Source organism: Mesoplodon bidens, assembly GCF_964165515.1.
Source record: "Mesoplodon bidens genome assembly, chromosome: 2".
NCBI lineage: Eukaryota > Metazoa > Chordata > Mammalia > Artiodactyla > Ziphiidae > Mesoplodon > Mesoplodon bidens.
This window is the reverse complement of record NC_138177.1, coordinates 174,657,830-174,680,588: the sequence shown is the minus strand read 5'-3', so window position 1 is coordinate 174,680,588 and position 22,759 is coordinate 174,657,830. Positions and strand designations below refer to the sequence as shown.

At 53.1% G+C, this 22,759-nt stretch overlaps 1 protein-coding gene across 3 annotated transcripts in view; it reads right to left on the bottom strand.

The window, feature by feature from the left end:
• Positions 1 to 13,720: 13,720 nt before the first annotated feature.
• The window catches only part of EPHA2 (EPH receptor A2), a 35,376-nt gene continuing 26,337 nt past the window's right edge, over positions 13,721 to 22,759 (bottom strand). Inside the window, exons 17-18 of one of the 3 annotated variants that reach the window (XR_014013595.1) lie at positions 16,201 to 16,335; positions 13,721 to 14,534 (exon numbers count right to left, since the gene is read on the bottom strand). Coding sequence is in view for 2 of the 3 variants with exons in the window: in XM_081214724.1 (XP_081070850.1) it covers positions 22,186 to 22,291 (106 nt within the window). In the remaining variant the exon portion in view is untranslated. Of the gene's footprint in view, positions 14,535 to 16,185; positions 16,336 to 21,348; positions 22,292 to 22,759 lie in introns of those variants that run through there. The other 2 variants (XM_081214725.1, XM_081214724.1) reach the window with 2 other exon arrangements.

Genomic DNA, 22,759 nt, shown 5'->3' with positions numbered 1-22,759 from the left:
CAAGGGAGGGGGAGGCGGCTTGTCTAAGAGCATGAACAGAGGCAGAATTTGAATGCAAGTCTGACTCCAAAGGCTCTTGGCTTCCCTGTCTCAACTGAGCTTCCTCGGCAGCCTTGGGACCCACACACAAGGCATAGCTGACATTTACCCATTATGGGTCTCCTGTGTGACATGGCCAGCTTTCCAAGCCTCCGCGCTGTTTCCTTTCACACTGAGAAAAAGAAAATCAGCCCCTGACATCCAGGAGCTGGCCCGGTGCTCCTGGCCAGGCCACCGTGCACTCCTGTTAAGCATAAGCAATTTCATAGATCGCCAGCATCAGACAAGGGCCCTCAAGGACCACGATGGATCAAGACAAAAAACAAGACCACTCCATAATCATGTCTGAACACAGACAAAAAGTGAATGTGGTCCAAACCACAAAAATGACCAAACATCCCAGCTGAACGAGTGACGACTGCTTCTTTGCCAGTCACAGCTTGAGCTTCAATTCATCCCTCTTCCCTTCCAGATTAAAGCCATTAAGATACCCAATCACAGGGCTTCCCTGGTGGCGCAGTGGTTGAGAGTCCACCTGCCGATGCAGGGGACACGGGTTCGTGCCCCGGAAAGATCCCACATGCCGTGGAGCGGCTGGGCCCGTGAGCCATGGCCGCTGAGCCTGCACGTCCGGAGCCTGTGCTCCACAACAGGAGAGGCCACAACGGTGAGAGGCCCGCGTACCCCAAAAAAATAAAGAAAGAAAGAAAGAAAAAAAAAAAACCCAATCACAGAATCACCCCCGCTTCCTGATGCATCCAACCCAGAGCAAAGCTCCACTCCCTCAAGCCCCCCCCCACCCCCAAGGCTCCTAACTCCAGCCCAGATCCCTTCCCAAGTCCTGCCTAACTCCCGCTCATGGAGCTGTCCCTCAGTTTCGTCCCTCAGTTTCGTCCCTCGTTGCAACGAACAGTAAAGCCAACTTTGTTCAGGTGTGTTTCTGGTGGTCTCTGGCTGGAAGGCGTTGACAAAGTCTTAGAAAAACTGCACAAGACATGTTTTGTTCAGCCCATTCTGTTGATGGCCCTAGAGCCGCAGGCCAGGAACGTGTCAGCCTCTGATGAAGCATGACGGGGTGGGAGAGGAGCCCGTAATCTCCATCTGTTCCCAGGAGGCCGAGTTTCAGGCTCTGGGACTGGAGAACAGTTAACTCCTTGGTTAATTCCTGCCATCCCAAATGTGAGCCTTGAGACCTCCCCTCCCCACGCCCCACCCTGGCAGGTGTCAGACATTTGTGCTGTGGGGGACCAGAGATGGGAGTGAGCACTGGGCCAGGGGCAGGAGACCCGGGTTCATCTCTTGCCTCTGCCTCTCATCGGCCATGTGACCTGAGCCTCCGTTTATCCATCTGGACAATAGGGTGGGGCTGGGTCTGAGTGGGATAAAGGAACCCCTCTCCAGGTATGATCAGTTATATAACTTCCTGCTATAACCCTTCAGTGGTCAGGACAGAGATCTCCTAGTCTCCCCTCTCGGCTCCTGGTTCCCTGAGGGTTAACCAAACTTCCCTTCCGGGCTTGATGTCTGGGTGACCTGGGGGCAGGTGAGGGACTGGGGGTCCTCTATGTCCCCAGTCACTAGAATTCTGGCTGGATAGAGAAGAGCATTACTCGTGACCGTTTCTGAGGGCTCAGGGCTTGGCCTCTGCACCCCGTCACCCCCATCCCTCCAGGTTCCCTAGATCAGGGACCCCATCCAAGCCAAACAGGACGGGAGGATGGAGCCGGAGGTGCCGCAGGAAGGGCCTTGGGGCCTGTACGGAGGACTCTCTGGCAGAGGCGGTGGAGGAAGACAGTCTGTGTAGCTTCATTCAGCTCTATATCCTGCTTCTCTTGCGACAAGGGGATGTGGCCGTTCCCCATTCTGCCCCAGGCAGGAGGAGACGAAGGAGGCCGAAGCTGAGGGATCGGGGCGAATCAAGGATGGGTGACCTTTCCTGAAAGGGATCGTTTGGTGCGGAAGGTCAAGGGAGTTTGCCTTCCTGCAAGTGTGGGGTCCTCTCATCTTTGCAGCCCTGTCTTTGGGAGGGGAAGAGGGAAAAGGAGAATCCATAAAGCAGGCAGGGGTGCTGGACCCACCTCCCAGCTTTACCCTGTCTCCTCCTCCCTCGCACCCCATTCTGATTCACCAACTCCACTTCACAGATGATCACTCTGCCTGCAATGCCCTTCCCTGCCCCACTTGTATTTGCTGGGTAATTGCTACACATCCCTCAAGCCTCAGCTTCAATATTACTTCCTGGGCTTCCCTGGTGGCGCAGTGGTTGAGAGCCCGCCTGCCGATGCAGGGGACATGGGTTCGTGCCCTGGTGCGGGAAGATCCCACATGCCGCGGAGCGGCTGGGCCCGTGAGCCATGGCCGCTGAGCCTGCGCGTCCGGAGCCTGTGCTCCGCAACAGGAGAGGCCACAACAGTGAGAGGCCCGCGTACCACAAAAAAAAAAAAAAAAAAAATTACTTCCTCTTGGAAGCCTCCCCTGGTTGAGTCTCCTTGCAACGTACTCCGTGGCTCTCTCTGCTTCTTCCTCCCAAACTTGATCCCACTGGGTTGTGAACAACCGTTTATTACCCTCCTCGAGGGTAAGGGGCAGCCTCTGTGTTGTTCCCCGTTGAATCCCCAGGGCCTGGGATGGGCCTGGCAAACTGTGGGTACCACATAAATGTTTGATGGTAAATAAATACAGTGATGGAGATGCGGACTCTGGGTACCAGGGCTGAGAGCAAGATACCTTGAGTTGAGAGAGCCTCTGGTGGCAAAATTCTGGGTAGGGCTTTGAGAGTAGGAGTGCCTGAGGTGAGTAGGGAGGGGGTACATCCTGGGCACAGCCTGGGCAAAGGTAAGGAGATGCCAGTGGGAAATTATGGATTTGCAGAGACTTCTGCCTCCAGTAATGGTGGGATATGTAATTTGGACCAACCCTCCAGCTGAAGACACGAGTCCCTAGATCCAATTCAGAAACATCACGTTCTTAAGACCATCGAACAATTAACAAGAATTCTCTAGTAAGAATCTAAGAGACGGGCTTCCCTGGTGGCGCAGTGTTTGAGAGTCCGCCTGCCAATGCAGGGGACATGGGTTCGTGCCCTGGTCCAGGAGGATCCCACATGCCGCAGAGCAGCTGGGCCCGTGAGCCATGGCCGCTGAGCCTGCGCGTCCGGAGCCTGTGCTTCCCAACGGGAGAGGCCACAACAGTGAGAGGCCCGTGTACCACAAAAAAAAAAAAAAAAAAAAAAAAAGAATCTAGGAGAAGGCAAAAATCCAGAGAGGAAAGCCCAGTGTGGAGATCACATTGGCCAATCTGGAAGAAAAAGCTTTGAAACTGAGCTGTGGTTTTGATGGCCACAAGGGGGGCAGGGAAGGAGGAAGAATAAAAGGTAAGCCTAGCCTTTTGTCCAAGATGGGGAGCCTGATATCCCACCCCTTCTTTAACCAGAGACATCCTCAGAATAAGGGTGAACCAGAAGAAAACCAAGCCTTGAGCCCAGTCACCTGGGTGACTCATGAAACTCAAGACTTGAACTTGAATTACAGTGGCCTTAGATTAGCAGTGTCTCCAGGTGCTTGGTAGAAGCAAACTAAACACTTGTCTGGAGGGAGCTGCCATCATCTTAGGCCTCATGTTATTTTCACAAATAATTTTCAAATACAGTGAGCTGAACACAGTCAAAGATAATTAGGTACAGAAGGAAAAAGACACCATGAGCAAGAATCAGCACAAACAGAAGACACCAGAAATAATAATTATGTATCATGATAGAGGTGTTAACTAATACTATGGTGGTAATCGTATTGCAATATATAAATGAATCAAACCAACATCCTGTACACCTTAAACTTACACAATGTTATATGTCAAATATATTTCAGTAAGTTTGAAAAATATGGCAGAAATAGACCGCAATGACTTCATATATTGGAATTATCAAAAATTATGGCCTTAGAATCACAAGTTCAGGGACTTCTCTGGTGGCGCAGTGGTTAAGAATCCACCTGCCAATGCAGGGGACACTGGTTCGATCCCTGGTCCGGGAAGATCCCACATGCCGCAGAGCAACTAAGCCCGTGCACCACAACTACTGAGCCTGTGCTCTAGAGCCTGCGAGCCACAACTACTGAGCCCGCATACTGCAACTACTGAAGCCTGCGTGCCTAGAGCCCGTATTCTGCAACAAGAGAAGCCACCGCAGTGAGAAGCCCGCACACCGCAACGAAGAGGAGCCCCTGCTCACCACAACTAGAGAAAGCTCGTGCGCAGCAACGAAGACCCAATGCAGCCAAAGCCAAAAAAAAAAGACCAAGTGCTCTGAAGCCAAACACCCCCCAAAAAAGATTTCTTACAACTCAACAGTAAAAATGACAAACAACCCAATTTAAAAATGAGCAAGGGATTTGAACAAATATTTCTCTAAAGAAGAAATATGAATGGCCAATAAGTACATGAAAAGGTGTTCAACATCATTAGTCACAGGAAAATGTAAATCAAACCCACAAGGAGACACCATTCACACCCACTAAGATGGTTACAATAAAAAAGACATTAACAAGTGTTGGCAAGCGTACAGAGAAACTGGAATCCTCATACATTGCTGGTAGGAATATAAACTGGTGCAACCACTTTGGAAAAGAGTATGGCAATTCCTCAGAAAGCTAAATGTGATCCAGCAATTCCATTCCAACAGAGATACCCAAGAGAATGAAAAACATATGTTTACATAAAACTTCTACTTGAATGTTTATAACAGCATTATTCATAATAGCCAAAAAAGTGGAAACAATCCAAATGTCCATCAACAGATATGGTATATTCATACAATGGAATATTTTTCAGCCATGAAAAGGAATGTAGTACTGATACATTGTAAATGAACCTTGAAAACATTATGTTAAGTGAAAGAAGCCAGATACAAAACTGTGTATTCCATTTATATGAAATGTCCAGAATAGGCAAAGTCATAGAGATAGAAAGTAGATTAGTGGTACATAAACCATAGCAATATTTCTTTGGATCTGTTTCCTAAAGCAAAGGAAATAAAAGCAAAAATAAACAAATGGGACCTAATTAAACATAACAGCTTTTGCACAGCAAAGGAAACCATTGACAAAACGAAAAATTCAACCTACTGAATGGGAGAAAATATTTGCAAATGATATGACTGATAAGGGGTTAATATCCAAAATATATAAACAGCTCATACAACTCAACATCAAAAAAAGAAAAGCTTGATTTAACAAATGGGCAGAAGACCTAAATAGACATTTTTCCAAAGAGGAAATGCAGATGGCCAATAGGCACATGAAAAGATGCTCAACATTGCTAATCATCAGGGAAATGCAAATCGAAACCACAGTGAGATATCACCTCACACCTGTCAGAATGGCGATCATCAAAAAGAGCACAAATAACAAATGTTGGCCAGGATGTGGAGAAAAGGGAACCCTTGTACACTGGTGGTTGGAATGTAGATTGGTGCAGCCACTGTGGAAAATGGTATGGAGGTTTCTCAAAAAACTAAAAATAGAACTATCAGATGATCCAGTGATTCCAATCCTAGGTATATATCTGAAAAAATACTAAACCACTAATTTGAAAAGATACATGCACCCCAATGTTCATAACAGCATTATTTATATTTGCCAAGATATGGAAGCAACCTAAATGTCCATCAACAGGTGAATGGATAAAGAAGATGTGGCATATATATATCTATATATATATGATGGAATACTACTCAGCCATAAAAAGAATGAAATTTTGCCATTTGCAACAAGATAGATGGACTTGGAGGGTATTATGTTAAGTGAAATAAGTCAGACAAGAAAGACAAATACTGTATGATATCACTTATATGTGGAATCTAAAAAATACAACAAACGAATGAGTATAACAAAAAAGAAACAGACTCACAGATATAGAGAACAAACTAGTGGTTACTAGTGGGGAGAGAGAAGGGGGGAGGGGCCAGATAGGGGTAGGAGATTAAGAGGTACAAACTATTATGTATAAAATAAACTACAAGGATATATTGTACAACTTAGGGAATATAGCTAATATTGTATAATAACTGTAAATGGAGTATAACATTTAAAAATCGTGAATCACTATATTGTACACCTATAACATATAATGTTGTAATATAAACTATACTTCAATAAGAAAAATTTTTTAATAAAAAAAAGAAGGTAGATTAGTGGTTGCCAGGGGTGGGGGATGGGAGAGAATGGGGAAAAACTGACAGGTACAGGGTTTCATTTTGGGGTGATGAACATGTCCCGGAATTAGACAGTGTTGATGATTGCACAATCTTGTGAATATAGTAAAAGTGACTAAATTGTATATTTTAAAAGGGTGAATTTTATAGTATGTAACTTATATCTCAATTTTTAAAAAGAACCTCAGAGGGCTTCCCTGGTGGCGCAGTGGTTGGGAATCTCCCTGCCAATGCAGGGGACACGGGTTCGAGCCCTGGTCTGGGAAGATCCCACATGCCGCAGAGCAACTAGGCCCGTGAGCCACAACTACTGAGCCTGCGCGTCTGGAGCCTGTGCTCCGCAGCAAGAGAGGCCGCAACAGTGAGAGGCCCGCGCACTGCAATGAGGAGTGGCCCCTGCTCCCCGCAACTGGAGAAAATCCTCGCACAGAAACAAAGACCCAACGCAGCCAAAAATAAATAAATAAATAAATAAATTTTAAAAAAAGATCCTCAGAGATAATGTTAGCTAATAATAAGGGCTAACATCTGTGAAGCACTATGTATCAGACCTGTTCTAAGCACTTTACATGTATTAATTCACTTATTCCTCTCAGCATTCCTGTAGGTAGGTACTGTTACTGTTCCATTTTACAGACAAAAACTCAGTTGGAGAGAGGTCACTTGTCTAAGGTCATCCAAGTCAACCGGTCATTGTTCAAACAGGGAACCTGAGGCCCAGAGAGGGGTGATGACTCAGCCAGGTCACACAACAATGTAATGGCAAACTCAGAACCAGAACCCAGGGCTCCTGCATGGTTTCCTTCAGGAGGCTTTCAGAATCAGGTCTTGTTTGGGCTGGGGGTTGCCATTAGGGGTCTGTGTGCCCCTAGAGGCCCCAGGAAAGTTTTTGCAAAGGATTAAAAAAAAGAACAGCTCCTGAGGCTGGAACACTTACCATAAGCCAGGCACTATGCTCAATGTTCTATGCCTCATCCCAGTGAAACCTCCAAAACCCCTGTTTATCTTCCCCCATTTTTTTTGGCTGTGTTGGGTCTCCGTTGCTGCGCGCGGGCTTTCTCTAGTTGCGGTGAGAGGGGGCTACTCTTCATCGCAGTGCGTGGGCTTCTCATTGCGGTGGCTTCTCTTGTTGCGGAACGCAGGCTCTAGGTGTATGGGCTTCAGTAGTTGTGGCTCACGGGCTCTAGAGCGCAGGCTCTGTAGTTGTGGCATAGGGGCTTAGTTGCTCTGCAGCATGTGGGATCTTCCCGGACAAGGGCTCGTACCCGTGTCCCCTGCATTGGCAGGAGATTCTTTTTTTTCTTTTTTTTTCTTTGCGGTACGCAGGCCTCTCACTGTTGTGGCCTTTCCCATTGCGGAGCACAGGCTCCGGATGCGCAGGCTCAGCAGCCATGGCTCACGGGCCTAGCTGCTCTGCGGCATGTGGGATCTTCCCGGACCAGGGCACGAACCCGTGTCCCCTGCATCGGCAGGCGGACTCTCAACCACTGCGCCACCAGGGAAGCCCGGCAGGAGATTCTTAACTACTGCGTCACCAGGGAAGTCCCTCTTCCCCCTTTTTACTGTTGCAAACTGGGGGCTCAGAGAGATGATGGGACTTTCCCAAGATCACACAGCTAGTAAGTGGTGAAGCAAAATATTAACTCAGCCCTTGGGATTAGCATCCATGCTCTAACTACCACATGATGAAAGAATGCTTGAATGAATGAATGAGAATTAAGGAGTTCCCTGGCAGATCCCAGGCCCGGAGTGTCACTCGATGGTCATCACAGATGTTGGGGGAGGGGACAGGACCAGGGAAAGAAGTTTTGGGGACATGGGACTGGACCATGCAGCTGCTGGTTGAGTCAAGAGTTACCAGTGCCTGGCAGAGAGGGCCCAGCAATATGAAAAACGGGGCGGTCAGTGGGCTCTGGACTGGGAGGGCCCTCCTGCTAGGAATCTGGGCAGCAAACAGCTCTGGGCAGCCTTCCAAGTTCCTCTCCCCGTCCCCGATAGACCAGGGCACCCACAGCTTGCTGGTGAGAGCTTCTTCCTCTCCCTGCCGTGATGGCCCCTCTTGGTTGTAGTCCTTCATTAGGGGCTGCCAGCTGGGGCAGGGAGGGCCCCAGTGTGGAGCTGAGCACAGCCCTCAGACTCAGCCCGGGCTCAGCCCAACCTGCCCTGCCAGGGAGGCACGAGGAAGGGGGACACCTCCTCTCCAGTGCCCAAGAGTGCCTGGCAGAGTCCACAGTGACTCAGGGTAGTGGGTGTGGCCCCCATGTGGTGACTACGGGGGTAGATCCCCACGGTGTGGAGCCCTCCTGTCTGGGTCCCCAAGTCTCCTCACTGTAGGAATCTGCAAAGATGAGCCTTATCTCCCTGCTGACTTGGAGTGGAGAGAAAGAGCGCCCTGACCTCCTCCTTTTCAGAAACTTCAGCTCCACTGACAGCAGCACCCTAGACCTGGGGTGGGGAGCGAGGGGTCGGTGGAGCAAGGGGACGGTGGGGGAGGCTTTCTCAGGGAGAGAGAGAGAGACGGGGGTCTGGATTGCTGGGACATGCATCCTGGTGACCAGTTCACACAGCCACTCAGCTCACATTTGCAGAAAGGCTGTAGCCTGGCGCCGTTCAGGGCATGAACTCTAAAGCCAGACTGCCTGGGTGTTCAAATCCCAGCTTGGGTATTGGCTAGCTGTGTCACTTTGGGCAAGTCACTTGATATCCGTGAGACTTGGTTTCCCCTTCTGTGAAATGGGCATCGCAATGGTGCCTACCTCATAGGACTGAGCTAAGTAAAGTTCTTAAGACAGCCCCTGCTGTTCTGGGCTTCCCTGGTGACGCAGTGGTTGAGAGTCCGCCTGCCAATGCAGGGGACACGGGTTCGTGCCCCGGTCTGGGAGGATCCCACATGCCGCGGAGCGGCTAGGCCCGTGAGCCATGGCTGCTGGGTCTGCACGTCCGGAGCCTGTGCTCCGCAACGGGAGAGGCCACAACAGTGAGAGGCCTGCGTACTGCAAAAAAAAAAACCCAAAAACCCAACAACAGCCCCTGCTGTTCTAAGTGAGCTTTCAGTCCTTTCACCCAGTGCTCAGCATCTGGGTCCCGCTGGGAGCCAAAGTCCCCAGGCTTCATGGAGCGCACAGCCAAGTGGAGGGTAGACAAACTATAAATAAGGATTTGAATAAATAAACAAGATCTTCAGGATTTGGGGATAAGTGCTGGGAGGGAAATACTCAGAGGTTTATGATGGAGAGTGCAGGAGGGAATGGGGGTGTCAGGGAAAACCACTCTAAGGAGGGAATATTTAAGCAGATTCTGGAAGGATGAGAAGGCAAGCAGCTATGTGACGATCTGGGGAGAGTGAATTCCAAGCAGGACCAACAGCACGTGCAAAGACCCCGAGGCAGGAACTTTGGCACGCCTGGGAACAGAAGGGTGATGGGTATGCTGGACAATTCTTGGTTGTACAGGCTGTCCTATAGGATGTTTAGCAGCATGCCTGGCCTCTACCACTAGACACCAGTAGCACGCACGTGCACACACACACACCCCAATTCTGACAAACAAAAATGCCTTCAGACATTGTCAGATATCCCGTTGGGGCAAAATCACCACGCTTGAGAACCACTGGGTTAGGGTGAGCACAGTGAGAAGTCAGCCAGGTTGCCGGGCCCATGGCACCTCATAAGCCACTTAGGAGGTGTTGGATGGTGGAAGAGCCAAAAAGGGACTGGGATGTGGCTGGTGAGAAGCGGACGCCTGGTGCCTGCCCCAGCCCTGCCAGGGTGTGGCCCGGACCCAGCTTTGCACAGCCTCCTGGATGACCCCCATGCCCCCTGGAGGACCTCCATCTGAATTGCCCCTCTTGTCTCTGCCAGCCTCCCCTCTTTGTCCCCCCATCCTCTCGGGGCACACTCTGGGACCACTCCCTGGCCTCCTCAGCCTCTGAGCGTTTGCTCCTTTAGGTAGACCACACCCTGGCATGCACAGATAACAGGTCCTCAAAATATCGCCTTAGGCAGAAATAGAGACACAGATGTAGAGAACAAATGCATGGACACCAAGAAGGGAAGGTGGGCGCGGGGTGGTGGTGGGATGAATTGGGAGATTGGGATTGACATGTATACACAAATATGTATAAAACAGATAACTAATAAGAACCTGCTTATTAAAAATAAAAGAAATAAAATTCAAAATAAAATAAAATAAAAATCATAGTTGTTATCTTCCCCCCCAAAAAAATATTGCCTTAGGGACGGGTGATCTTAGAGCCACTGACCAGAACAAAAGCAGACATAGGGGTCCTCCCTTGGTCCCCCACTCAGGGGAGGCATGGGTGGGAAGCTGCCTAGACTACAGCCCACTTCCCTCCAGGGGAGCCCCACCCCTCCCCCATCTCTGCTCTCTGGCTCCCTCTTTCTCCAATTCGCCCTCTTTCTGGGCATCTCTTGTCTCCTCTCCACCAACCCAGCATCCGCCATCATCCTGTCTGTCTGTCTGCCTCCCACCTCACCTCATCCCTCTGGCTCTGGCTCTGTCCTTCCCTGTTTCTCTCCTCTCTGCCTTGGTCTCTTTCCCTCCCTCAGCACCCCCTACTCCCTGCCTCCCCCCACCCCGAGTCTGTCTCTCTCTCCCCTAGTGGCTCCAGTGGTTTGGACAAGCTCAGCTCCCTTCTGCCCAGATGACCTCACTTCCCCACCACACGCAGGCACGCACACATTCACTGTCACACACAAATACAAGCTACACACACACACGCACGCACCCTGGTCCCTGGCTGGGTTTCCCTCAGAATCGGAAGGGCCCCAGCCCCAGCGCTGGTCTACCTGCCCAGGTCCGAGGGTGGTGGAGAGCCATTCACATGCCCTGCGCCTGGCCTGCACCCTGCCTGGTCCCTGCACAGCAGTCCCTCACCCCACCGCCCAGCAACCTCCCTCCCATCTCCCCCTGGGGCTGTGGGGGCAGGCTCACAGTTCAGGGTCCCCCCTCCGCTCCCCAGGAAGGACTAGCCATCTCCACTGTCCCCCACCCTCCCCTCTGCCTTCTACAAAGGGACCAGCCCTGGCCCGGGAGCTGGAAACCTGGGTCCAGCTGGCTTAGCCTCCAACACCCTGGGGGACCTTGAGCTCATGCCTCAGTTTCTTCCTCTGTAAAATGGACCTTGCAGTACTTCTGGAAGGATCAAATGTGCTAATTCAGCCCCGTGCCTGGCACACAGCAGGCACTCGCAGACACAGACACGAGGATTCTGGTGACAGCCGCCCGCCTGCCTGGCTCCCACCCCAGTCTAAGCCCTGGGCACCTCTGTAGTTAGCCCCCCACCAGCGGTCTGTCTCCAGGAGAACTTCCCGGCAGACTTGAGGGGTCGGAGGGAAGCGGGAGCCAGCCTCCTGCCTTCTAATTTAGATTCCTGGGTTTATGGCAGGAAGCACAGTGAGGCTGACGCTGTAATTAAGGCAATTCCTGAGGCTGCGGCAGGAGCCCACCGCAGGGCTGGCCCCCTCTCCTCTCTACCCCTCTGCCAGAGGCCCCGGCCTCAGACCTTCAGCAGGCTCCTCGGCCTGCAGCCCCCTGCTGCTGCACTCCATTTTGCAGCCCGGGAAACCAGAGAGGGGTAGCTGCATTCCAAGGGTCACACAGCACTCAGGGACACATGCCTGAGCCACCCTTGGGGGTCCCCCTCTGGCAGCTGTGGTCCAGCCCAGGGTGCAGGGAGAGTCCAGACACGTGGCTTCTTTGTTCTGTCCACCCCTGGACCCCAGGCCCCATCTTCCCTGAGTCCCCCTCCCCCCACATTCCTGAGGTGTCTGGGCAGAATCTGGCCAGGGCTGTGGCAGGAGGGCAGAGCCCGCCCAGGGGTCAAGACCAGGGCAGCAGCCTGGGCCTGAACATCCGTCTCCCTCCTCCCAGTTGGGGCCTGCCCTAGCTGAGGCCTGGGACTGTACTGGGGTCTGCGGTGGCCAGGGAGGGGACCTGGGGGCTCAGCATCTCTGACAATCCATCCCAACCACAGGGCCCCCGGGCTGAAGCTCAAATCCTCGCTCTGCTCCTGGCTGGGTAACCTTGGGCCACTCCCCTCCAAACCTCAGTGTTCTCATCTGTACAAAGGGTGCAGCCGTTACCAGGGAGGCCAGTTCTCCCCGCCGCCCCTGGCTGGGCTCAGAATGAGATCCCACCAGAGTGTGTGCGGCCTTCCCCGGTCCCTACGCTCCCCCTAGGCCCAGCCCTACAAGGCTCTGTGGCCCCGGGCAAACCTCTTGCCCATCCTGGACCTCTGCATCCTCCTTGGGAAAAACAAAGGGCTTGGACAGAATCAGGGGCTCGGACCCTGGGATGTCACACGTCAATACCAATCCAAAAAGTAGGGGCGGGTGTGGGTGGGGCTGTGACTTTTTGCTTTGCCAAGTTTGGATATTTTTAACAACATCATCAAGTGCAAGGTCACAGGAAGAGCAAGGTGAGGCAGGGTGCTCACGCTCTGCGGGCCTTTCTTCCTTCGTAGCCTGTTGCAGACACCTTTGCCCCAGACTGCCTCGGATTCTGGACTGGGCTCAGGGCTCCGACCCAAGGGCTGGGCTGTTTGGTGTTCACGCGCGTGTATGTGTGTGTGTTGTGTGTGCGTGTGTGTGTGTGCTCCTGCGAGTGTGTGTGTGTGATGGTAGGCAGGGGAGGCTGCTGAGGGGCAGGAGTGGCACTCTCACACTGTAAAGGGCCAGTGCTGCCCAGAGGCTCAGGGCAGAGCCAGTGCCCAGCCTGGGCCCCATGGAGTGAACGCTAGGCCTAGGTAATGGATATTGATGGGGCGGGGGCAGGAGGGGGTGCCAGGCATTCTTCAGGCTAGGGAGAAACAGGACTTTGTTGTCCGAAACCAAGCCACCCCTGGCCTCTTTGCATGCCCAGGCACTCTGCCAAGGATGGAGAAACCCACTTGGGAAGCGGTAGGGGTGCTGCCGAGGCCTCTCCTGGAGCTGTACCTCCCCCCGCCTAGGTGTCCGCAGCCGGCAGTCAAAGCCCCAGACAGTTTCCAGATGCCAGCCTGGAAGAGCTTGGCGGAGGGTTGAAACCCAAGAAGAGATGGAGGTGGAGCAGGGGTGCCAGGACTAGAGACTCCCTGCCCCCACCTCCAGCTGAAGGTACGGTGAGGGTGGGCTAGTGATTTGGAGGAGAGTTCTGGGTGCTCATACTATCTCGTCCAGCCCTCGGGACAACCCCTGAGAGGGGTACAGTTAGTTCCATTCTATGGATGTGTAAACGGAGGCTCAGTGAGGGAGAGTGTGCAAGTTAGTGGCCGAGGAGGAACTGCAAACCTGGTCCTCTGACCCCAGAGCTTGAGCCTCAGGAGCCCTGCCCTCTCCTCCCTCAGGGACCCCTGAGTCCCTGTCCAAAGTGGCCAGGCCTGGGGTTGGTGCTGGCCACCACCGTCCAGGGTTTCAAGGATCAGACGACCAACCCACAGCACAGACTAGTATGGCTCTCAGTAGGTGTTTAATAAATGTTCACAGATGCTGCTGGGTGACAAGTTCTGTCCCTCTCTAGGTCTCGGTCCCCCACCTGTCCCCCAGGTCTGTCTTTCAGGGACTTCCGCCTTCTGACTCCAGCTGACTCTGCTTCTTCTCCCCGCACAGGGCCCCCTGCAGCCCCCAGGGCCTCCCGTCCTCATCTCAAGGCTGACTGTCATGTCAGGGGTCCAGGAGGGGTTTCTGCCTCTAGCCTCGTCCTCACAGGTTCTGGCCCCAGAGCTGAGGGCGACCTGGGGCGGGAGGTGCAGGGCCTGGACTCTCTTTACCTCTGCTGTCCTACTTGCCGGCAGCCCAGCGAGGAGCCCTGGGGCCATGGGGGCAGCGACTGGTGGCGGAAGCAGGGCCTCCAGCCCGACCTGGAGACCCAGCTAGGGGAGGTGGCAGGCTCTGGAATGCACAACCTCTTGCTGTCCCCTCCCTCTGCAGCCAGTGACTCACTTCAGACAGGGTTAAAGCACAAAGCGCCTTCCTTTGTCCCCAGCCCGTGCTTAATAGGATTGGGCAGGGGGTGGGGAGCGGGCCTCTGGTGGGGGACACCTCCCCTTCCATGGCCACAATGAGGCCCTGTGACATCATGCTGCCCCCCGCCGTGATGTCAGAGGCCACCACAATGGACCTTCCCACACAGATGGCTGGGGATGTGGTGGGAAGGGTGTGGGACCGGGACACCTGCATCCTCCGGGGCTCAGTCCTGTTCTGGAGAGCAGGCCCTGCAGGGCCAGGCAGGCAGTGGCTCTGGTCTTACAAACGGCAGGCAAAAAATTTTACAAGAGGACAACACAATCCTGAAAAAAAAAAAAGTTGAGATTTTTCTTGCCCATCCCCCTCCCCCCATATTAAGAATCTGCTCCTTGGTGCCACCCTCGGGATCGAAATTAAATCCCTAGCAGGGCAAAGAGACCATCTCAGAAGGCCAGCCACACTGGCTGTCCTTTGGCTTCTGAGATGAACCTACCACCTCATCCTTCAAGTCAGCTTAGAGGCTGCCTCTTCCAGGAAGCCTTCCCTGACCCACCCCAGACTGACCAAGTTGCTCTTTCTCTGGGTCATAGCACACAGCACTGAACTTTTGAGTATTCTTGTTTCCATGAGTGTCTCTCCCCAGGCAGACTGGGGGGTGGGGGGTTCTGTGAGGGGACCATTTGGATCCTCCCACTACCCACCCTTTCCCTAGTACCAAGAACCATTCACCGATTCCTACATTAAATACGTGAGGGCAGCCCACAGGAGTCAGGTCTGGGGATCCAGGAGCCACAAAACAGGCCTGCCCTTGCCCTCATGGAACTGGCTGGCGGGCAGGAGGTGGTGTCTATGACAGACGATTATCGCATCATGTGAGCCAGTAGCTGCAAAGAGTCAAAAGTGCATGAGTGGGGTTTCCCTGGTGGCGCAGTGGTTGAGAATCTGCCTGCCAATGCAGGGGACACGGGTTCATGCCCTGGTCTGGGAGGATCCCACATGCCGCGGAGCAACTAGTCCCGTGAGCCACAACTACTGAGCCTGCACGCCTGGAGGCTGCGCTCCGCAACAAGAGAGGCCGCGATAGTGAGAGGCCCGCACACTGCGACGAAGAGTGGCCCCCGCTTGCCGCAACTAGAAAAAGCCCTCGCACAGAAACGAAGATCCAACACAGCCAAAAATAAATAAATAAATAAATAATTAAAAAAAAAAAAGTGCATGAAGGAGATATGGTGGGGGTCGGGGGTACCTTTAAGTTGGGTGATGGGGGATCCTCTCTGAGGCTGTGATGCATGCGTTGAAAGGTCAGAGGAAGCTGGTGGGTCATGCCAAGGGTGTGTGGGAAAGAGGTCTAGGCAGTGGGTGGCACAGAGTAAGCCCTGGAGAAAGCCTGGTCTCATTCACTCAGAAACCCTTCAGTGAATATGGGGAGGGGGAAGGGTAAGCTGTGACAAAGTGAGAGAGTGGCATGGACACATATACTTTACCAAACGTAAAATAGATAGCTAGTGGGAAGCAGCCGCATAGCACAGGGACATCAGCTCGGTGTTTTGTGACCACCTAGAAGGGTGGGATAGGGAGGGTGGGAGGGAGGGAGACGCAAGAGGGAAGAGATATGGGAACATGTATATGTATAACTGATTCACTTGGTTATAAAGCAGAAACTAACACACCACTGTAAAGCAATTATACTCCAATAAAGATGTTTAAAAAAAAAAGATTCAAAAAGAAACCCATCAGTGGGGAGCAGGGCTCTGGGCCAACGTGCCAAGTTCTGATCCTGACTCTGTCACTTGCCAGCTGCGGGGCTTTGGGCAAGCCTTTCCCTTCTGTATACCCCATTTGGGTGACCAAGTAAGTTATCATTGGCAAATGGGGTACACAGTCCCCCTGCCCATGGGGTAGATGATAACCCCAGTTCATGGAGCTCTTGAAGAAAGGGATATGGAGGGAACTTCTGTCCCTCACTTGCTCAGAGGAGCTAGGACCCACTTTGACTGTCATTCCAGCCCCATTGTGGTCCATGTGCTGAAGCCGCATGGGAGAATGGGGCTGGTTTTTCCCAAATCAGTTGGTAGCAGGAATGGTTCTGGAGGTCTCCTGGGGGATGAAGAACTTGAGGTGGGCCTGGAAGAGTGAGTGCAGTTTCCTCAAGCATAAATAAAGGAGGGGAGTCTGTGCAGAGATGGGGGAGGGCTCAGATGGGGAATTGCGAACAGGTTGGGGTGTCTGGAAGGATAAATGGGAGAGGTGTGGAGTTTGGGGGAAGAGGCATGTGGAGACATCCTGGGGCTTTGCAATGTAACTGTCTGGGCCCAGATGCTGGGACTGGCTTGCCTGGCCCCGAGGCTTGGTCCCTGGGGGAAGGACCCCTCCGCCCAGCAGGAGACCTGGTCACGCAGCTGCCTGGCTGCCAGACCAGAGTGGAAACTGCATCCGTCCATCCAGGCTGCCGAGGCTGCTGGGGAATGTGATGAGGCTGCTGAAATGGGGCCCCTGGCAGGGGGGATGCAGCCGCGGCTTCCCAGAAACCCCGGTCTGGTTCTGCCAACAGAGAATAGCTGATAAGGTTTGCATTAGAAAGCCAGACCCTGAGGGGCTGGAGTGGGGCCTGCTGCCTGGAGCTGCCCGGGGAGAGGGTGCCAGGAGAGGGGGGGGCAATCTGTGGTTGGGGGGCAGGAGCCCCTCAGCCCAGCCCGGATGGACTTCCTCGCACCCTCCATATGACAAATGGACAAACCGAGATGCAGCGCCCCAAGGGACATGACCAGGGTCCCACAGCAAGGTCATCAGGAGGTGACAGAGCCCCCTTCTTCTTCCAGTCAAGGGTCTTCCTGCTGCCTTGCTTCCTAAGAACCCCACAAACTCCCAGATGTCACTCAGCAGCAGGCAGTGGGGTGAGACAGCCCTTGTCTCATATTCTGCTCTGTCACCTCCTGGCTGTGGGATCTTGGTCTGATACCATAACCTCGCTGAGCCTCAGTGTCCCCATCTGTATAATGGGGATAATCCATGCCTTGCAGAATCATTGTGATCTTTCAATAAGACAGTGTGGGTCTCGGGCTTAGCACACTGACTGGCACATAGTGGGTGCTCAGAAATGCTCAATCCCTTCTCCTTTACTGCTTGCGTGCGTGGTCCTGGCCAGCCAGCGAGAGCTGAGGCCGCCTGCATAGCATGCCTCCCGGACACAACCCACATGTGGGGATATTGAATAATCTGGCTCCATATGGCTCCACTGAGCCCCCAGATCCCAAAAGCGTGGCCCCTGTGTCCTTCATTCTTTGTTTATTGAGCGAATATTTATTGAGGGCCTAGTGGGTGCCAAACACTGATCTGGGGAGGGGGCCATGGAGGCATGGCGATCCTGCGTAAAGGCACAGAAGACCAGAGGTGAGAATGCAAGCACTTTACACACTGCAAGCATCCAGCCCGTTCCAGCGGCATCTGTTGTGTACCAGGCCCTACCCTCAGCCCTGGGCCACAGCTAGAGGTGGGGAACGGGGTGAGGAGGAGGGGCGGAGAGCTTGCCCACTCCTCTATGATTTACTAATTAACTAGAAGACCCAAGGCCGGTGCCTGGTGATACTGTTTTGACTTGCCACCCAGACCGGGAGCAGAAGAGAAAGAGGGCAATTCCCCACCCAGCATCCTTGTAATTGCTCCCTTTGCCTCCTTTAGGGCTTTGTTGGATGCATCAGAGGGCTGCCAAGGCCTCTGAAGCTCAGAGCCCAGGGAGGGCAGTGGGCTGCAGGCCCACTTCCCAGCTGAGATGACTGAGGCCAGAGATGAAGGTTCTGCTTGGGGTGGCAATGAGAGCAGGGCTGGCGTCATAGGGCTGCTCGTGGCACAACAGCCAGGGGCCAGGGTGGCCTTGGAACCAGAGCAGGGCTTGTCCTGGTCAAATGAGGGAGACTCAGGCCCCACTCACAAAGGTCTGGAGTATGGAGGACAGGGACAAGCTCTTCTGGGGATCCTTCTCCCCCCGTCACCTGATGGACTCCCTCTTGACCTTGGCCTCAACTTGGATGGCTTCTCTTCTTCCAGGAAGCCTGCCTGAACCTTCCAGGCTGAGTCAGGTGCCCCCCTCTGGCCCCTATGATACCCAGCTTCTCTCCTTCTTGGCCTGAGTCCTGCTGTGTTGCCACTGCTGCCCCTGCCTGGCTAAGAGCTCCTTGAGGGCAGAGAAGGACCTTATTCATCCCTACCACCCCAATGCCCAGCATGGCCCAGAGCAGGAAGAAGCAACAAACAGTCTCCATCCTCTCCCCTCCCCACTCCAATCTGGGTGCCTGGGGCGTTGGGGCCCTGTGGTATTTGGAGATCTTGGGCAGGTTATGTGGCCTGTTTCCGGAGGTGCCCATTATAGCAGAGAGAGGAGAATGCCTTGTCTTGGCAGTTGAAGGTGGCAAACGAAAAACCATTTTATCAAGGCCCCAGACTGCCTGGCCTCAACTCCTGTTCCTTCTGTGCTTGAGCCAGTGGCTCTGGCGAGTTACTTAACCTCCCTGTGCCTCACTGTTCAAATCTATAAAATGGGATAATGATGGTACCTACCTCGAAGTGTTGTTGGAAAGATTAAATGAGTAAATATGGGCAAAGCACTTGGAGCAGTGGGTGGCACCTGGTAACTCCTGTGTGTTTGCTGACACCCAATCAAATTCAAGCAATATATTCCTGGGTTTGTTTGTTTGTTTTTTCACTGATGATGTTAACTTAGTTATGGTGGTGTTTGCCAGGTTTCTCTACTGTAAACATTTTTTTCTTTTTCTTTTTAAACCCTTTTTATACTTCCTTTCTTTGGAGGGTTTCACTAGGTCCAGTCCACACTCAGAGAGTGGGGGGACTAAGCTCCACCTCCTGGAGGGGGAAAACCTACATGAATTATTTGAAATTCTTCTGTAAGGGAGATTTGTCTAGTCTCCCCCATTTATTTACTTCTTCAGTCATTATAGCAGTACAGACTCATGGATATTTATTTTATACTTTGGATGATAATCTAATTCTGTTATTTGCTCCGTTGCTCATCCTGGTTTAGGTTTGGCCATTGGGATCTCTTTCAGGTTGGTTCCTGCTCTGATATCCCACCATCTGTTTATTTTTTGAGCATTTCCCTACTCTCTAGCACTGCAAGATGTTCCAGACTCATCTTGCATTTTTCCCTGCCTCAGCCCTGGAATCAGTCATTTCTCTAAGGAGCTCTGATTCCTTTTATTAGAGAATGGTGTTTAGGAACCAAGATCTGGGGGCTGGATGTGCTTATTGCTACCAGGATGTCACAGCTTCTAGGCCCTTTAGAGGGGAGAACTGGGTTTGCTTTCACTTAAAAAATGAAGTTTCCCCTCTTGCCAATCGTGGGGTCTGTTGGAGGCTCCAGACGGCTGCCCACTGGCCTTTGACCCAGTCTGTAGGCCACAGGCCTCTGCAATGTCATATGCCCTTAGTAGGCTTTATGTCCACTGGGGCTGTGACAGAGCGAGCGGGGGAACACAGGCCGCCACTTCCCCAGCACGCTGAGCCACCTCTTGTGTCCACTCCTGCTCACCAGTGGGGCCATTGGGTGGCTGAGTCGCTTTGGGAATGGGACTGAGCCTGGTCTCAGGTGCCCTCACAGCCCAGACCGCTGGGGAGATTATAGGCTTGCTCCTTGCTGGACCAACAGCTTTGTCAACAGTGGTGGCAGTGGCCACAGCCCAGCAACAGAGCCACGCTGGCCACCTGGGGCACGACAGGCAAGGGTCATGTCCCAGGAAGGCCTGACTCAGCCACCATGCCCAGCACACTCAGGTGGCCCAGTGCTCATGGGAGAAAGGGCTGGTGAGCTGGTCCCTGTCCTCTCTTACCTTTCCCAACCCCAGCACTGCCCAACGCTTCAGGAAACACTGATGCTCAGTGGGCCAGGACCCAGAGCTCCCCATGGAGGCAGCTCTCCTGCAGCTGTAGGGAGTCAGGGCAGAGTAGGCATCCTGAGGCCCTAAGGCAAGCTGAGCTCCCTCCCAACTTTGCCAGAATGCATCCTGTCTCCCCATAGCTCTAGGCTGGGAGTCAAGAGGCCCGAGTTCCGGGCCTGCCTCTACCAGTGACTTCTGTTTGGGGCACTGTAATCACATCTCTTCCTATTTAAAATCCTGAGTGTCTCCCCATCGCCCTCAACTTAAAATCCTGGAACTGCCTTACAAGGCCCCGGAGACCTCTTCAGCACCCTACGTCACACCCTAATGACACCAAATTGCTTGTGATTCCTCCTTACAACATCACTCGGTTTCTTACCTCCACAGTTTACTCTGCCTGCATCACCCTCTCCCAATGCTTCACTGGTTAATTCCTACTTGTCCCTGAGCTCTTAGCTCTGGATCACCTCCTCCAGGAAGGCTTCCTCCTGTGCCCCAGACCACTTCTGCTCATCTGGTCCTGTCTCTGGTCACCTGTGTATGACACCTTCCTAAGGCCCACTGTGAACAACCTCTGGCGTACCGGGCAGCAACCCGGTACAGTGGAGGAGGTTCGGGGTGTAATACCCGGGCTTTGGCTTCCCTCAAACCCTCTGCTCCTTCCTGCTGTGTGACTTCGGGCAAGTCACTGCACATCTCTGAGCCTCAGTCGCCCCTCTGGGAGAAAAGCATCTAACTGGGATTCAAGACCCTGCTTTCAAGTCTGGCCTCTGCCTCTAACTCACTGTGGAGCCTTGGGCAAGCCCTGTCACTGGGCCCGGCCTCAGTTTTCTTCTTCTGTAAAATGGGACTACCCATAAAACTCGGAGTGCTAAGGCTCCAACAAGCCCAAACTTGTGAAAAGTTTTATAAACCTCAGAGCCCTACATGGATGAAGAATCTATTTCAACAACTCCGTGGAGATGTGTGGGAGGGAGGCTGAGGGGTGTTCTCACCGTTCTCCGCCCGCCCCCCCCCGCCCCCCAAGCCCTCCAGAAGCCTTGAGATCAAAGGTGACAGAGGCCTGTTGGCATGGAAGCGGGACTCGGCAGGGCCCGCTCCCTGGTCCTCCGCCCACCTTCCACCCACCCCATTCCCAGGGTTACATGACATGTGTGCCTTGCGTAAGAAGCTGTTTAAACACTCTGGGTGGGGTGAGCCCTCCCCTACCCACTGCTGACACAAAGCCTCTCCAACCCCACTGTTTGAACAATCTGCAACTTTATTTCAGAGCAGAAATAAGTCATTTCCTAACAATAAATATAAAAAAAATAATAATAAATTAAGGTTCGAAAAAAATACGCAACAGAACAAAATCATTAATACTGACAGAGTAGAAAATGTTGTCTAAAGGGGTGAGAGGCCGGATGGGCCAGCCCCCAGCCTGGGAATGTCTGACACAGGCCGTTGTCTGCCCCCAGTCCTAGCTGGGCCCCTGTCACACACACGTTCTCTCCACAAAGTACAAAATATATATTAAAAAAAAAAAAAAAACCCTCCACACAACCAAGCATCCTGTGAGGGCCCCGAGGAAGCAAGAGTTTGGCCCGTGGGGGCTGAGGATGGGGCCTGGGGGGCTGAGGAAGGCACTAGAGGGACGGGAGAACCACTGTGGGTCTTGCCCAGCTGACTTTGCTGTTTGTCCTCTTCTCGTGAGGTACCCTGCTCCTGTGACCACTGCAGGCTGACTGCCCCACCTCCTGAGACGGCGAAGGGGAGGTCAGTTTAGCAATGTCCCACGTGTGTGTCCAAAGGCCTTGGCAGGGCTCCTGCCCCAGGGGATGCTGGGAACACGATGGTGACTGCTAAGTGCTTGGCTGTCTGTCCTTTGTAGGTGAAGAGGCCCCCCTGCCCAAGGTTCCTGAGCATCTCCTCAGCTCAGGCCAAGGTATCATCCAAGACCCCCCAGCAGAGCCCTCAGGGTGGCATCAATAAAGAAAGACTAGAAATAAATAAGGTCCCTGGTGGCCCAGCATGGAGCTGGCAGGAAAGCCAGTCTGTTTCTTCAAGTATTCTTAGCTGAGGGGGTCACGAGGTCTGTCAGGGCTCAGATGGGGATCCCCACTGTGTTCACCTGGTCCTTGAGGCCCAGCAGGCTGTAGGCAATGCGCTTCTGGTGGCCGGGCAGCCGCACCCCGATCCTCTTGATGTCACTGTGCGGGGGAGGGAGAGAGGGAGAGTGAGGGGCCTGCTCTGGAGAGGTGGGCAGCCATGGGAGGGAGGTGAGGGGAGAGAAGAGGGACCGGGGAGGGGGCCTTGGGTGCCTGGGGGGCAGAGCTCGTAAGGCAGAGGTCTGATGAGTGGATCCATATCCGGAAAGCCTGCCGACACCGACAAAATTCGGAAAATGATTGAAGCGCTGAATGCGAGCAGCTTTGTTTTTTTTTTAAATCAAATCTGCACAAAATCTATGGTAGGTGCCGTTTTTGCCCCCATTTTGCAGACTAGAAAACTGAGGCTCAAAGAGATGAAGTGACTTGCCCAAAGTGACCCAGGCTAAGAGGTGGAGGAGCTGAATCAAGCCAGCTGTGAACAAAGGCTTCCCTCCCCCACCCTGGGGTCTGTCCCCAGGTAAGGCTCCTCCCCAGGCAGCACTGATGCCATCACCAGATGCCAGGGAC